A 13500-nucleotide genomic window follows, 5' to 3' on the forward strand; every position below is an offset into this window, starting at 1 on the left:
ATTTTCACTAACCACCAGAGGCTCGCCCTGATGACAGCGACCGGTGGCCCGCCTTGGTCTGGCGCCCCTGCTCACCTGCTCCACCATCCTACCGCGCCGATGCCCACCATGTTCTGTGCTCTGCTGCCTGCTGCCAACGCCATGTTCCGTGCGTGCCCCCTGGTGGTCAGCGCATGTCATAGTGACAGGTTGTTCGGTTGTTCCGCATATTAGGGTTTTATATAGAGAGATTTTTACAGTACTTTCTGTGGGTTTAATTTGTTCACTCTCATTTTAGAGATGGAGATTTAGATCACTGTTTTGTGTTTTTTCAGCTAGTCATTTCTAATATGTACTTTAAAGGCTATACATTTCATTCTACGGTAAAAGCCTTAGCAGTATTCTACAAGTTTTAATATGTGTTTTTATTGTTCATTCAGTTCAAAATAATGAGGATGTCTTTGTTGCTTCCATGGGTTATTTAGAAGTAAATTGCTTAATTTCCAAACATAAAGGGATTTTTAGGTTTATTCTGTTATTTCTGATGTAATCCCCCCTTGGTCAGAGAACATAACCTGAATAGTTTTAGTCCTTTGAAATTTGTTAGACTTGCTGTATAGTTCATCATATGATCAGTTTGGATAAGGGGTCATCATGCCCTTGAAAAACATGTATGCTGCAGTTATTGGATGCAGTGTCTCTTATATGTGCAGTGTCATTCAATCTTTCATGTTCTCACAGTTTTTTATCTGCTTGTTCCTTACTACTGTTAAAATCTTTGTTTCTCTGTTTAGTTCTGTCAATTTTTGCTATATATTGTTGAAGTTATGTTATAACATATGTAAAAATGTAGAATGTTTATATCTTTCCGGTGAATCATCATGATCTCCATTTTTAGTAATGCAGTGTTGTATGACATTAGTGTTAGCTTGGACCTCAGAGCACTTGAACTCCACTTACTCCTCCCTCGCAAAGTTATGCTGTTTAATTCTCTGTATTTTATTTTATTTTTATTATTTTATTTTTTTATTATTTCAGAGAGGAAGGAAGAGGGAGAGAGAGGAAAACATCAGTGATGAGAGTGGATCATTGATCGCCATGCCTCCTGCCCGTCCCCGACTGGGGATCGAGCCCACAACCTGGTCATGTGCTCTGACCTTCAGAATCAAACTGTGACCCTGGTTCATAGGTCAATGCTTAACCACGGAGCCAAACCAGCTGGGCTAATTCTCTGCAAGAGAATTTTTAAATCCCGCAAGAGGCTTATTCCTTCTTGGTCAGCATCCATTTAGGTTTATTCATTTACTTCCTATTGCTTTTTATTTTTTTCTTAGCTTCTATCTTTCTTTTAGAAAGGGGTCTCTATTTGGCTGACAGTGTCTATATTTCATCTTCATTTTTTTAAGTTCTTTTTTCCCCCTGTTGGATTTGGAATTTCAAGCTGGCATCCTTTCAGCCTATGAATATGTTCTCTCTTCATCTTTTTTTTTTTTCTGTTGAGAATTCAGCTTATAGTTTTATTGAGATAAAGATAATCTCTTTTTCCCCACTGGCTATTTCTAAAATTTTCTCTTAGCTTTTGGCTTTCAGCAGTTTTACTCTAATGTGCTAAGGTATGGTTTTTAACATATTCTGGTTGGAATTCGTAGCATTTTTGAATCTGTGGCTTGATGTCTTTTGTTAGTTCTGTAAAATTCTTAGTCTTTATCTCTTCAGATATGCTTCTGCTACATTCTCTCTTTTCTTCTTGGAATCAGATACCTCGTCTTTCAGACCTTTTCATCATGTCCCATATATCTGTCCCATTCTTCTATATTCCTGTTTTTTCCCAGCTTCAGTCTGGATATTTGCTTCTAATTAAAATGTCAACTAATTCTTTCTTCAGCTGTATCTCATTTGCTGTTAAACACATCTATTGAATTATTTATTTCAGTTATTCTGTTTTCCAATTTTAGAACTTTCATTTGAGTTTTCTTTTAATAGTTTCCAATTCTCTGTCAGAATTCTCAATCATGTCTTATTTGAAAATATTATTATCCAAGGTAATAATACACGGCAATAAAACTAGGCTCACAGGGGATCCAGATTTTGTCTTGTATTTTAGTTATTGTATAGGAGAAATTGTGAGGGTAATTTGAGGCTCTGGATGACAATAAGCTCATTCTAGAACGCTTTGGACAGGCCACGGGGGCTAGCACTGAAGACCCTCAGTGATTGCCATCCTTCCCAACGAGGCTGCAGGCGGGTCTGTTTCTGGTAACTGCTGAAAGCCAGCGTGTTCACCTTCCTCCTGGGTTACCCAAACTGCATTTTCTTCTCCCAGCCTTGCTTTCTGCTAAAGCTCGGCTCAGCTTCTTGCTTCTCTGCATTAGTTTTTGGGATTGGTGACTATTAGCTGCCTAGAAAAGAAAGAACAATACTCCTGTATCATCAAATATTCAGTCATTTTTCAGATTTTCCTTACGTTTCATAAATGTTATAGTTGGTCTATTCAATTCAGGATCCAAACAAGGTCAATGTATATCGTAATTGGTGGTTATGTCTCTTCTAATCTATGTTCCCCTCTTTTTTTATTCTTTTTTTAATTTGAAGAACAAGGTCAATTGTGCTGTAGAATTTCCCATATTTGGATTTTATTAATCCATTCCTGTGGTGCTTCCTATAAAGTACTGATTGGTTCCAGAGGCTTGAACAGGTTCAGGAGGCAATAATGCCAGGGTGTCTTTCACTTATGATGTTGAGATTAATCAGTGAGTTAGTAGTGGTCAGTTTGGATTTTGGCAGCCCTGTTTGTGTATTGGGAGTGTCCTCGTCTGCCATTCACCTAAGGCTTTTGGTAGCCAGTGGTGAGCGCTGTCCAGATCTGTTATGTTATTAGGGGCTGCCAAATGGTGCCAGTCTACTGCCACCACTCCTGTGTGTTTACTGTCCCGATGGATTCTTTTTAACTCTGTGTATACTAGTACACCCTCCCCCCCACACGCACACTAAGTTTTCTAGTTTATTTTTCTAATTCTTTTTACAGTTTTAGCCTGTTTCCCTCCAAAGGAACTATAATAATTAATATTTATTTATCCTTTCTCTTCTCTCCATATTCATCTGTCTTCTAAATATTTTTTATTGTTTTTTTTTGTCTGCCTCTTTTTATTATTTTACACTTTTTCTATTTTTCTTTAAGAAAGACACCCTCTGAGGGAAGGCTGGGAGGGTGAGGGAGGGGTTGGAGATCAACCAAAGGACTTGTATGCATGTATATAAGCATAACCAGTGGGCACATAGGGGGGTGAGGGCCTGTGCTGGGGGGCGGGAGCAGGTGGGGAAAGGTCAATGGGTGAAAAAGAAGACATGTAATACTTTCAACAATAAAGAATTTAAATTAAAATAATAATAAATAAAAATTAATGGAAAGAAAGAAAGAAAGACACCCTCTGAGAATGTGTCCATTCTATCACCTCATTTCCTGATATCCATTCAGCCCTTTTTTCCCCACTGTGGGTTTTAATTTTTTTAAATTTCAGATTATTCCTTACAGTTCTTCCTTGCTTTAGTCACCTCTTTTTTCCTTATGCATTTCTGTTCCGGTATGTAGAGTCCATATTATATTAAATTTGGTTGCAGCTATACCACTGTTTCCTAAAGTTTCCTTTTAGCTGATTTTGTAGATAATTTCCACAGGTAATTTCTTTCTCCAGATCCTCTGGATAATGATCTCCTTATTACATAGGGTTGTTTGTTGTCTCTTAAACACAGGTGAATTGTTTGTTTTCTCTTAAACACACGGGAATGTTATCTAGGTGCGATGTTTGCACGTGGTGTGAGAGAATTGTTCTTCCTTTCTTTTCTTTGGGTGGTGTCTTCTGAGAGCTGCAGCTGGTGTAGGTTGTACAGTGCTCCCAGGTCAGTCCCCATTCCTGATTCCTCTCCCTTTCACTGACATTGCCCCTGCCTCGTTTCCTGGCTCTCTAATACTCGGAACCTATGAAATAATGTGTACACTATCCCTACTTTCTTAAACAGAGGCCTGACACCGAAAGGATGAGTGGAATTTCCCAGCACTAGACAAGAGGTGCACGTTCCTGGCAGGGTGATCAGCATATATAGAGGCTTGGAGACAGAGCGGCATAGCCTGTTTGAAAATTGCTAACTATTTTATGCAAATATTTTTGTATTTCTCTTATGTATATAATGTTACTCGGGGTCTTAAAGGCCACACAAACTTACCCCTCAAGCCTTTGCAATTCTTGAGGTTTTTCTCATGGTTTTAGCAATTCAGTATTTCCAACTGCTCCCTAGGCAATCTACCTATTATAATGAATCCCCTTTTAACAAACTGCAATCTCAAAATGTTAAAATGGGATTCATTATTTTTCCCACAAATCAAATCATTTTTCTTGTCCAACAGCAACCTTTCCAGCTCTCAAGCTTGGAGTCTTTAACTTGTATCTTAAGTGGTTTTTCTCTCTCCCGAGTTACTGAGTACGTTGCGTCTCCATCCAGCTTTCCCTGTGACTCATCCCTCTCCGTTTTGTATTGCCTTTCTCTCATCTCCGCTGTGACTGGGCCAGGCTGTTATCAGCAGGCTCCATTTCCTGCTTCTCACCTCTTGCCCCTTCACTCTATTTCCCACATGGCTGCCAGGTTTATACATTTTCAAAAATGCTTCTTTCTTTCCATCACTTGTCTCTGCTGAACCTCTGGTACCTAATCATCTAGGGAGGACAACATCTAAATTGTTCAGTTTGACCTTCTGGGCTCATGCCTCATTCCAGGGTACAAACAATTTGCAGCTAGACTGGACTTCTCACTCTGCCTTGGGTATATCCCCCCCACCTAGTTTTATGCTCTTAATATTTTAAGAGTGACTCCTTTATGCCCCCTCTTGACCTAATAGTGTTTAAAAAGAACATCAAAGACCATCTAGGTTTGAATTTGTGTTCCTAGTTTTACAGTTTCTGACAGGATGGCCCTGACTTTCAGAAGTGCCTGGGGCTAGTGTGTTCTGCTTCAGTAGAGTTTCTCTATGATTTATAATTTCTCTAAATCTTTCTCTTCCTTGTGCCACTCTCTTTTTTTAGTGCCATATATTGTCTTGTTTATTTAATGAATACTTATTGTCATCATGTCTAGAGTATATGCATCACGAAGATGCGTAATATCTTGTGTCTGTCTTTAAAAACATTTTTTTAAACACACCTTTATTTGATGTTAGAGAGAGGAAGGGGGAGAGAGAAACATCGATTCATTGTTCTACTTTATGCATTCAGTGGTTGATTCTTGTATGTGCCCTGACCAGAGATTGAACCCACAATCTTGGTGCATCAGACAACGCTCCAACCGAGCTACCCAGCCAGGACCTGTGTATGTCCTTAAATACTTCGGTGGAGTTTAATTAAACTTTAAGCTATCAAAGAAATTATTTTAACATATCGCCCTCTTACCGAGTGCCTTAGGGAAGGACAAAAGTGATAGAGTGTCAGTTCAGTTATCACTTATGCAGGAGCCCGACATTGAGCTAATTTTCTGAATCTAAGCTGCCTCTTTAAGCACTTAAATTTAATGTTTCCACTTAAATACTTATTACGGCCCTTTGGCAAGCAGAGTACTGATGACTGTTTAACCTTGTTTTTTTTGACGACTTACTCATATTTGTGAGACTTACTCATTTTTTTAAATCCTAGTCCTCAGAAACACATGGTAGACACATGTTGGAATTATTTCTTGATTTTTATTTTTAATTTTTTAAAATATATTTTTATTGATTTCAGTGAGAGGGAGAGAGATAGAAACATCAATGATGAGAGAGAATCATTAATCAGTTACCTCCTGCACGCCCCCCACTGGGAATCCAGCCCACATTCGCAATCGGGGCACATGCCCTGACTGGGAATCGAACTGGTGACCTCCTGGTTCGTGAATTGATGTTCAACCACTGAGCCAAGTGAATTATTTCTGATTAAAAATGCCATTGTTATGATTTGTTACCATGTCATACATATAGAATGTATGTTTCTGGGAGGTTTTTTGTTTTGTTTTTTGCCAGTCTAATTACTTGCCTCTTATAAAAGTAAAATACATTATCTGTAGCTTCATGATAGACTATTATCTAGTTTTGAATGAAAAAAATGAGGTTATATATTTTAAAATGCATTAAGATGTATAGTTATGATGTGTTAACTTTATATAAATAGAACTCAATAACAAAATATTCAGATCGCCTCTCCTCAGCTTCCTCACCCTTACTTAGTACCATCTTTGTTTTTATTATCTCTCAGTGCCTTTTTGTCATATGGTGTCGGAGAGGCTGGGCTCGTTAGATGAGAGACTTGATTTGGAAGGAAGAGCCAAGGTGATGGTATGAGAAGCCCAAGAGTTAGCCGGGGTTGCCTGAGCTGTGTGCTCTACTCTGAGAGCCAGCAGTCTGGAGACCTCAGTGATCAGCAAGGGAGGGCAAGTCTCTGGCTCAGGCTGTAAGGCAGACAGCCCAGATCAGTGACCTGAGGGCAGGGTCTCTTTGCCTTTTGTCCTCTCCTGTACCCCTGAGCCAGGTGAGGAAGGGCATTCCGCGTTCCAGCCTACCATTGTGACTTTCGGAAAGAGAACAGCTACAGAGATAGTTCTGATCACTTAACCTTTTTTGGCAGGATTTCCTTCTCTTGTTTTAGCGTTAGTAACTGCAGTATTCAAAACAGAGTAGTCTCTAGAGTGCCTTCTGGTGGCAACTGCCAAGGGTTTCAGCCCTTCCCAACACAGCTGCTGGTTAGACTCTCCCTTCGGCTCCCTGGGGAGCTGAACGCGTCAGTTCTCAGCCGCCTGTCGTGTCCTCTCGCCTTTGGATTTGGTCTACCCCAGTCACCTTAACTACAGGGTCTGCTTCATAGTGTGACTGAGTGTCCTTTCCAAATCCTCAGTCCCTCAGAGGACTGGGGCATCTGGCAGCAATCCTGACTGCTCTTGTTTTTCTCTAATTCCCAGGATCAATTTTGTAGATTATTCTCAGAAATCATTCCTTGTGAACTTAAAAACCCCAAAGTCAAAAGGGTTAGTATCAGTTCTGTGTACTGATTACTGGTCAGGCAAGGCCTGTGTCTTCTAGACGAGTGGCTTTAGACATTGAGGACCCCCAAGAGCTTTTGTGTATGTGGATTATTTTTATTGATATTTACTGTATTAGAAATTAAAGCAAAATTTTAAAATATTTATCAATTCATTTAAAAACAATAAACCATTTACTTAAATAAATTCACTTAAATATATATAACAAGTTAATGTAAATTATTTTTATGGAAAAAAATATATTTTCCAAAAAAGAAAAATTAGAAGTGAAAAGTTTACATATTTGTAAATCTTTTTAATAATCTCCTTTTCAGATAACCGTGGGTATTTTTCTTTGATAGTATTACCCAAACTTAAATGGTGCTTTCTTAAACATTAGTTGCAGTGTGGAATCTGAAACTATATTAATGAACTTTTCATACCTAGTACTCTTGGGAAAGAATGTGTGAAAAGACATTGTTTGAACCTTATGGTAGCCCTGTGAAGTCATGAGGCATATATTATTATTTCCATTTTACAGATGAAGTGATTGATCAGGAGAGAGCCACTTAAAAATCTCTCTGTGACAGAACTACTTGTCGTTTAGAATTGCCTCTTGTGCGCTAGATTTAATTTTGGGACTAGATTAGTTATCCAAAGGATAAAGTCTCCCTGTTCAGATGACTGTGATTTCTATTTGTCTGATATATGCCTTTTTTTAAACACTGTATTTTATTTTTATTCTAGACTTATTCTGGACTCTTCTGTGTAGTCATAAATCCTTACAAGAACCTTCCAATTTACTCTGAGAATATTATTGAAATGTACAGAGGGAAGAAACGTCACGAGATGCCTCCACACATCTATGCTATATCTGAGTCTGCTTACAGATGCATGCTTCAAGGTAACTGGCAATGTTACAATACGAAATGCTTAGTTTCTTAAACGTAATTAGATATCTTATTAGATGCTACATTTATCAAAAAATATTAAAATTTTTAAAAGATTAGAAATTAAATGTTTATTGTAAAAAAATGACTAATTCTTAAAATTAGAATGGGCAAAATGGCGATTTTTCTAGGAAGCTGGTATGTTTGTTGCTTCATAAATACTCCATGGTAATTTTTATGTTCAAAAGCTCCTAGTTTGTATATACATCTGATCCACACCACAAGCCAGTATAAGCAAAGCTCTGTTATATTAGATTTTAAAACCAACAGGAAGAGCCAGCAGGAAGAATAATAAACAAAAAAGGTGAATGTTTCATTGGGGAAAGAAAGATTATAAAATATTTCTTATTTAAATGTATGTAAAAGAGACAGCAAAAGTTAAAAAATGTGTTGACTTGGTTGATTTTTATTATTTTCTTTTGGATTTAGAATGAAATATAAATGTGAAGAGTCATTCATTTGAATCATGGCTTTAGACACATGGTTTATGGAAGGACATGTTTTAAAAAAAACAAAATGTAGCAGTTTTTAATGTACTTAGCATTGCTCAAAAAGACTACATTATACATGGGACTTGCTAGTGCTATGTGAAGTCTATAACTCCCCCTCTATCTACTTTTATTATTTTTTTAAATAAATTCGATAAGATATATTAAAATCTGTATGGTTCTTATAAAGTAGTTCCATGATCAGAAAACAGGATATGCTATATCCACCTATCATCAAAGTTTGTAGGTCATGGAAAGGCTGTCTTGGTATCTGGGTCTAAAGGGGGGAGTGTGAGGGAATCTCCTTCAAGTTTAGTTTGGATACTTTTACGTACCAGGTCCTCTGAGGCAAATAGGAAGTACTTCAAGATTAGAATAGTGTCAGATTGGTAAGGACAGGTTCAATATCCAAAATCAGTTTAGGCTTAAAAAAAGATTATATTTAATAACCTTTCAGAGCCAAAGAATACTAAGAACAGCTATGGCAGTGATAAATTGCTACTAGATAATGGAGAAAGAAGAATTGTCAGCTTCTTTGTTTTTGGTTTTGTGTCTCTGTTAAGAATAATCTTTATTTACAGAAAAGCATGTAATGTATGAATGAGCAAACTTTGCCTTATACGGGAGAAGAAATTTGAGAAGGTACACTGCTTCCCTAATTGAAACCATAGTTCCTCATTTAAACAAATACGTTCTGCCCTAGTCGGTTTGGCTCAGTGGGTAGAGCTTCAGCCTGCGGACCAAAGGGACCCAGGTTTGATTCCTGTCAAGGGCATGTACCTTGGTTGCAGGCTTCTCCTCAGCCCGGGCCCTGGTCGGGGCTCATGCAGGAGGCAATCAGTTGATGTGTGTCTCTCACATTGGTTTTTTTCTCTTTGTCTTTCCCTCTCTCTTTCCACTCTCCCTAAAAATCAATGGAAAATTATCCTCGGGTGAGGATTAGAAAAACAAAAAGACAAAATACATTCTTACAATTGAGATTGTAACTCTGGTCTTTGAACTATATAGAAGGGGAGTTTCCAGAAAGCCGGGATGGGCTCACATATATACCGTATTTTCTGGCGTATAAGACGACTTTTTAACCCAGGAAAATCTTCTATATGCCCAGTCGTCTTATACGCCAGAAAATACGGTAATTCTAATTTTTTAAAGGGAAGAAGCATCCTGGACGGTGTTGCTAAGTGGTTAGAGCATCAGCCTACACACCAGAGGGTCCCAGGTTCAATTCCCAGTCAGGGGCCATGTACCTGGGTTGCAGGTTTGATTCCCGGCCCCAATCAGAGTCAAGGCACGTGTGGAAGGCAACCAATCGATGTGTATCTCTCACATCAATGTTTCTCTCTCTTTCTTGCTCCTCATCCCTACTCCCTTCCACTCTCTCTAAAAACCAATGGAAGATTAACAAAAAAAGGAGGGTGGGGGGACACTCCAGACTGCTGAGCTTAATGCAACTGCCAGGAAAGATTCTGGACTCTATTGTTAACCGTCTAAAAACAACATGAAAATACTCACTTTAGCTTAGTAGGAAGGGAAATACAGTGTAAACAGAGGGACTCTACATGCATTCCGTACTCTGCCATGCTATCCTTGTGGCTGTAGGCTGAAAAGTTGCACTTGAAGTGCTTTTAATGATTGAGGTTGGCCAGCTTTATCAGTGTGTGCACAATGGGTTTGTGCCCTTCCCAACATCTTCGTCAGTATGCTTAAAGATGTGGGATGCATGCCCATAAAACTCGTAGATGACACAAAACTGGGAGGGAAAATAAATACATCTGATGAAAAGAAACAGAATTTTAAAAATATCTTGACAGGTTGAATGGGGAATTAGATCTAACAAAATAGTTAACTGGGATCAATGTTAATGTCCCAACACAGAAGGAGGAAGATGTGGCTCTCTGGTTGCAGGAGGCCTGAGGTTGATGCCGCCAGGACCCTGAGAGTAGGGGACTCGACTATCCTCATCTGTCAATAAAGCTGTTGTTTTTGTTTTGTTTTCACTTTTTATTTTATTTTATTGTTTAAAGTATTACATATAAAGCTGTTGTTTTAAAAAAAAGGATGTGTGTGGCTTATCAGCACATCATAGTATTAATACTGTCATTAATGCTCGATGAGCATTTATTGAATATTACTGTGTGCCAGGAACTGAGCTAATTGCTTTTATGTGTATTAGTTAATCCACAACAACAACCCTGAAAAGTAAATAGGATCACTTATCCCTATTTTAGGGGGCACAAGAAGTTAAAAATGTAACCAAGAAAATGTAACTAGTAAGAGGTATGAGCTAGGATTCAAAACCAAGGCAATGTGACACATTCTTATCCACAAAAATAAACTTCAATGTAAAAGTTAAAAGGAATTACAGTAATTTATAGTTTTTATTGCATAATAATTTATAAATTGATACAGGAAATTGAAAAAAATGCTAAACAGTTCTGTTGTATTCCATTCTGTAAGCAGGGGGCTACCTGCTAATGTACTATATACACAGCACAATTGGGTTGGGACATCTGATAGGGTAGTTAGTTCATTGCATATGCGGTGGCTCATGAAGCTCATGCTACCTTCCAATGCTGATCAATCCAGGTTTTCAATTACAAATGTGAGCAAGTAAGTAAATGTAACTGGGCCTCTGAAGGATCTGTTGCTAGAAAAGAGGGTACCATGCAGAGGATTCAGAGCATGTGGTCCCACTCAACAGTTTGTTCAATGCAAAACAGAAGAGAGCTTAATTATTTTCTTGTTTCAATAAAATGCTCAATAAGTATTTATTGAATGAATGTAATGTTCTTAGACATAAACTTTATTACAAAAATTATAAATTTCGTTTTTGTTAAATTTATACCTAGACATGATATGTACTCTAATAACAACTAGGCATTTCATGTTTTTAGTATTAAATGGGACTTAAAATTTTTAAGTTTCTAATTGCTCACTGTTAATGTATAGTAATATTCTTTCTTAAATATATATTATATTGACCTTGTATTTTGCAACCTTGCAAAACTCACTTATTCTGGAAGGTTTCTTGTAGATTGTTTGGGATTTCCTGCATAGACAATCATGGCCTCTGTAAATAGAGACGTTGTTATTTCCTCCTTTTCAATCCTATGCTTTTAATTATTTTTCTTGCCCTGTGATGCTGAAAAGGTATTGTGAGAACAGACATCCTTGCCTGCTCCTGATCTTAGGGGGACAGCATTCAGTTTTTCACCTTTGAAGATGATATCGACAAAAGGTTTTTTTGTAGGTGCCCTTTATCAGGTTGATGAAATTCCCTGTGTTCCTAGTTTGCTGAGATTTTTTTGTTAGTTTCTTTAAATCATGAATGGATATTGAGTTTTATCAAATGCTTTTTCAACATCTATTCAGATGATTACATGGCTTTCCTTTTAGTCTGTTGATACAGTGAATTAGATTGTTTGCCTTTTGGATGTTGAGCTAACCTCCATTTCCAGGATAAACACCACTAGCTCATGTACATTATCCTTTTTATATATTGTTGGATTTGATCTGCCAACATTCTGTTAAGAATTTTTGTGCCCTTGTTTATGAGAGATATTTGTATGTCATTTTCTTTTATTATAATGTCTTTTTCTGATTTTAGTATCAGGGTAAGTCTTGTCTTTTAGAAGGGGTTGAGAAGTGTTTTTTCCTCTTCAGTTTTTCTGAAGAGTTCATATAAATTGGTATTATTTCCTTAAGTGTTTTGTAGAATGCACCAGTGAAGCTATGTTTCTTTGTGGGAAGGTTTTTTTGTTTGTTTGTTTTTAATCATCACCCGAGGATATTTTTTTCCCATTGATTTCAGAGAGAGTGGAAGGTTTGACTCCTGCAATCCAGGTATGTGCCCTTGACCGGAAATCAAACCTGTGACCTTCTGGTGCACGGGATGATGCGCCAACCCACTGAGCCATGCTGGCTGGGCTGTGAGGTTTTTAATTACACAATGAATTTATTGCGGTATAATTGACATATACTATCATACTAGTTTTACCAATTCAATTTCTTTCTTTTTATTTAAGAGGGAGAGGAAGGGAAAGAATCATCTGCCTCCTACATACCCCCTACCAGGGATTGAGCCCGAAACCCGGGCATGTGCCCTGACCAGGAATCAACTGGTGACCTTTTGGTACACCGATGACACTCAACCAACTGAGCCACACCAGCCAGGACTCAATTTCTTTAATAGATATAGGACTGTTTGCCGAAACCGGTTTGGCTCAGTGGATAGAGCGTCGGCCTGCGGACTCAAGGGTCCCAGGTTCGATTCCAGTCAAGGGCATGTACCTTGGTTGCGGGCACATCCCCAGTAGGGGGTGTGCAAGAGGCAGCTGATCGATGTTTCTCTCTCTCATCGATGTTTCTAACTCTATCCCTCTCTCTTCCTCTCTCTGTAAAAAATCAATAAAATATATATATTTTTTAAAATAGATATAGGACTGTTCAGGTTATCATTCCTTCTTGAGTGAGCTTTAATAGTTTATGTCATTCAAGAAATTGTCCCTTTAATCTTAGTTATCAAAATTATTTACATAAAATAATTCCTAATATTTCCTTATTATCCTCTTAGTGTCTGAGATCTGTAGAGGTGTTGCTTTTCATATTCCAGATATTGATCAGTTTGTCTAGAAGTTTACAATTTTATTGACTTTTCTCAAAGAACCAGCATTTGGTTTCACTGTTTGGGGTGGTTCCCTTCTTTCTGTTTCCTATTTCATTTATTTCTTTATCATTTTTTTCCTTCTACTTACTTTGGGTTGGATTTGGTCTTGTCTAGTTTTTTAAGGTAGGAGCTGAAGGCATTGATTTGAAACTATTTTCACTGTTGAAAATAGATTTAATTTGTATGGATTTATTGAGTATCTCCATAAATGGTATGTGATTTTGGGGAGGTGCTTTGGAAAATATGAATTATCAGAAGAGTCCCTAGTCTTCAGAAGGCTATTTGCATTTTTAAAATTAAAATTGTTTCCTTTAAATATCAATATTTAGTCCAGCCAGTTTGGCTCAGTATTTGAGTGTCAACCTATGAACCAGGAGGTCACGGT

The 13500-nt window shown here is 37.8% G+C and overlaps 1 protein-coding gene across 3 annotated transcripts in view; it reads left to right on the forward strand.

The window, feature by feature from the left end:
• MYH10 (myosin heavy chain 10) overlaps nt 1-13500 on the forward strand; it is a 139598-nt gene that overhangs the window by 19407 nt on the left and 106691 nt on the right. For 2 of the 3 annotated variants that reach the window (XM_028128303.2, XM_008153468.3), the window contains exon 3: nt 7759-7915. In XM_028128303.2, coding sequence (XP_027984104.2) covers nt 7759-7915 — 157 coding nt within the window. Of the gene's footprint in view, nt 1-6857; nt 7018-7758; nt 7916-13500 lie in introns of those variants that run through there. The other variant, XM_054709468.1, reaches the window with a different exon arrangement.

The sequence above is a fragment of the Eptesicus fuscus genome, chromosome 20 (assembly GCF_027574615.1).
Source record: "Eptesicus fuscus isolate TK198812 chromosome 20, DD_ASM_mEF_20220401, whole genome shotgun sequence".
Lineage (NCBI taxonomy): Eukaryota > Metazoa > Chordata > Mammalia > Chiroptera > Vespertilionidae > Eptesicus > Eptesicus fuscus.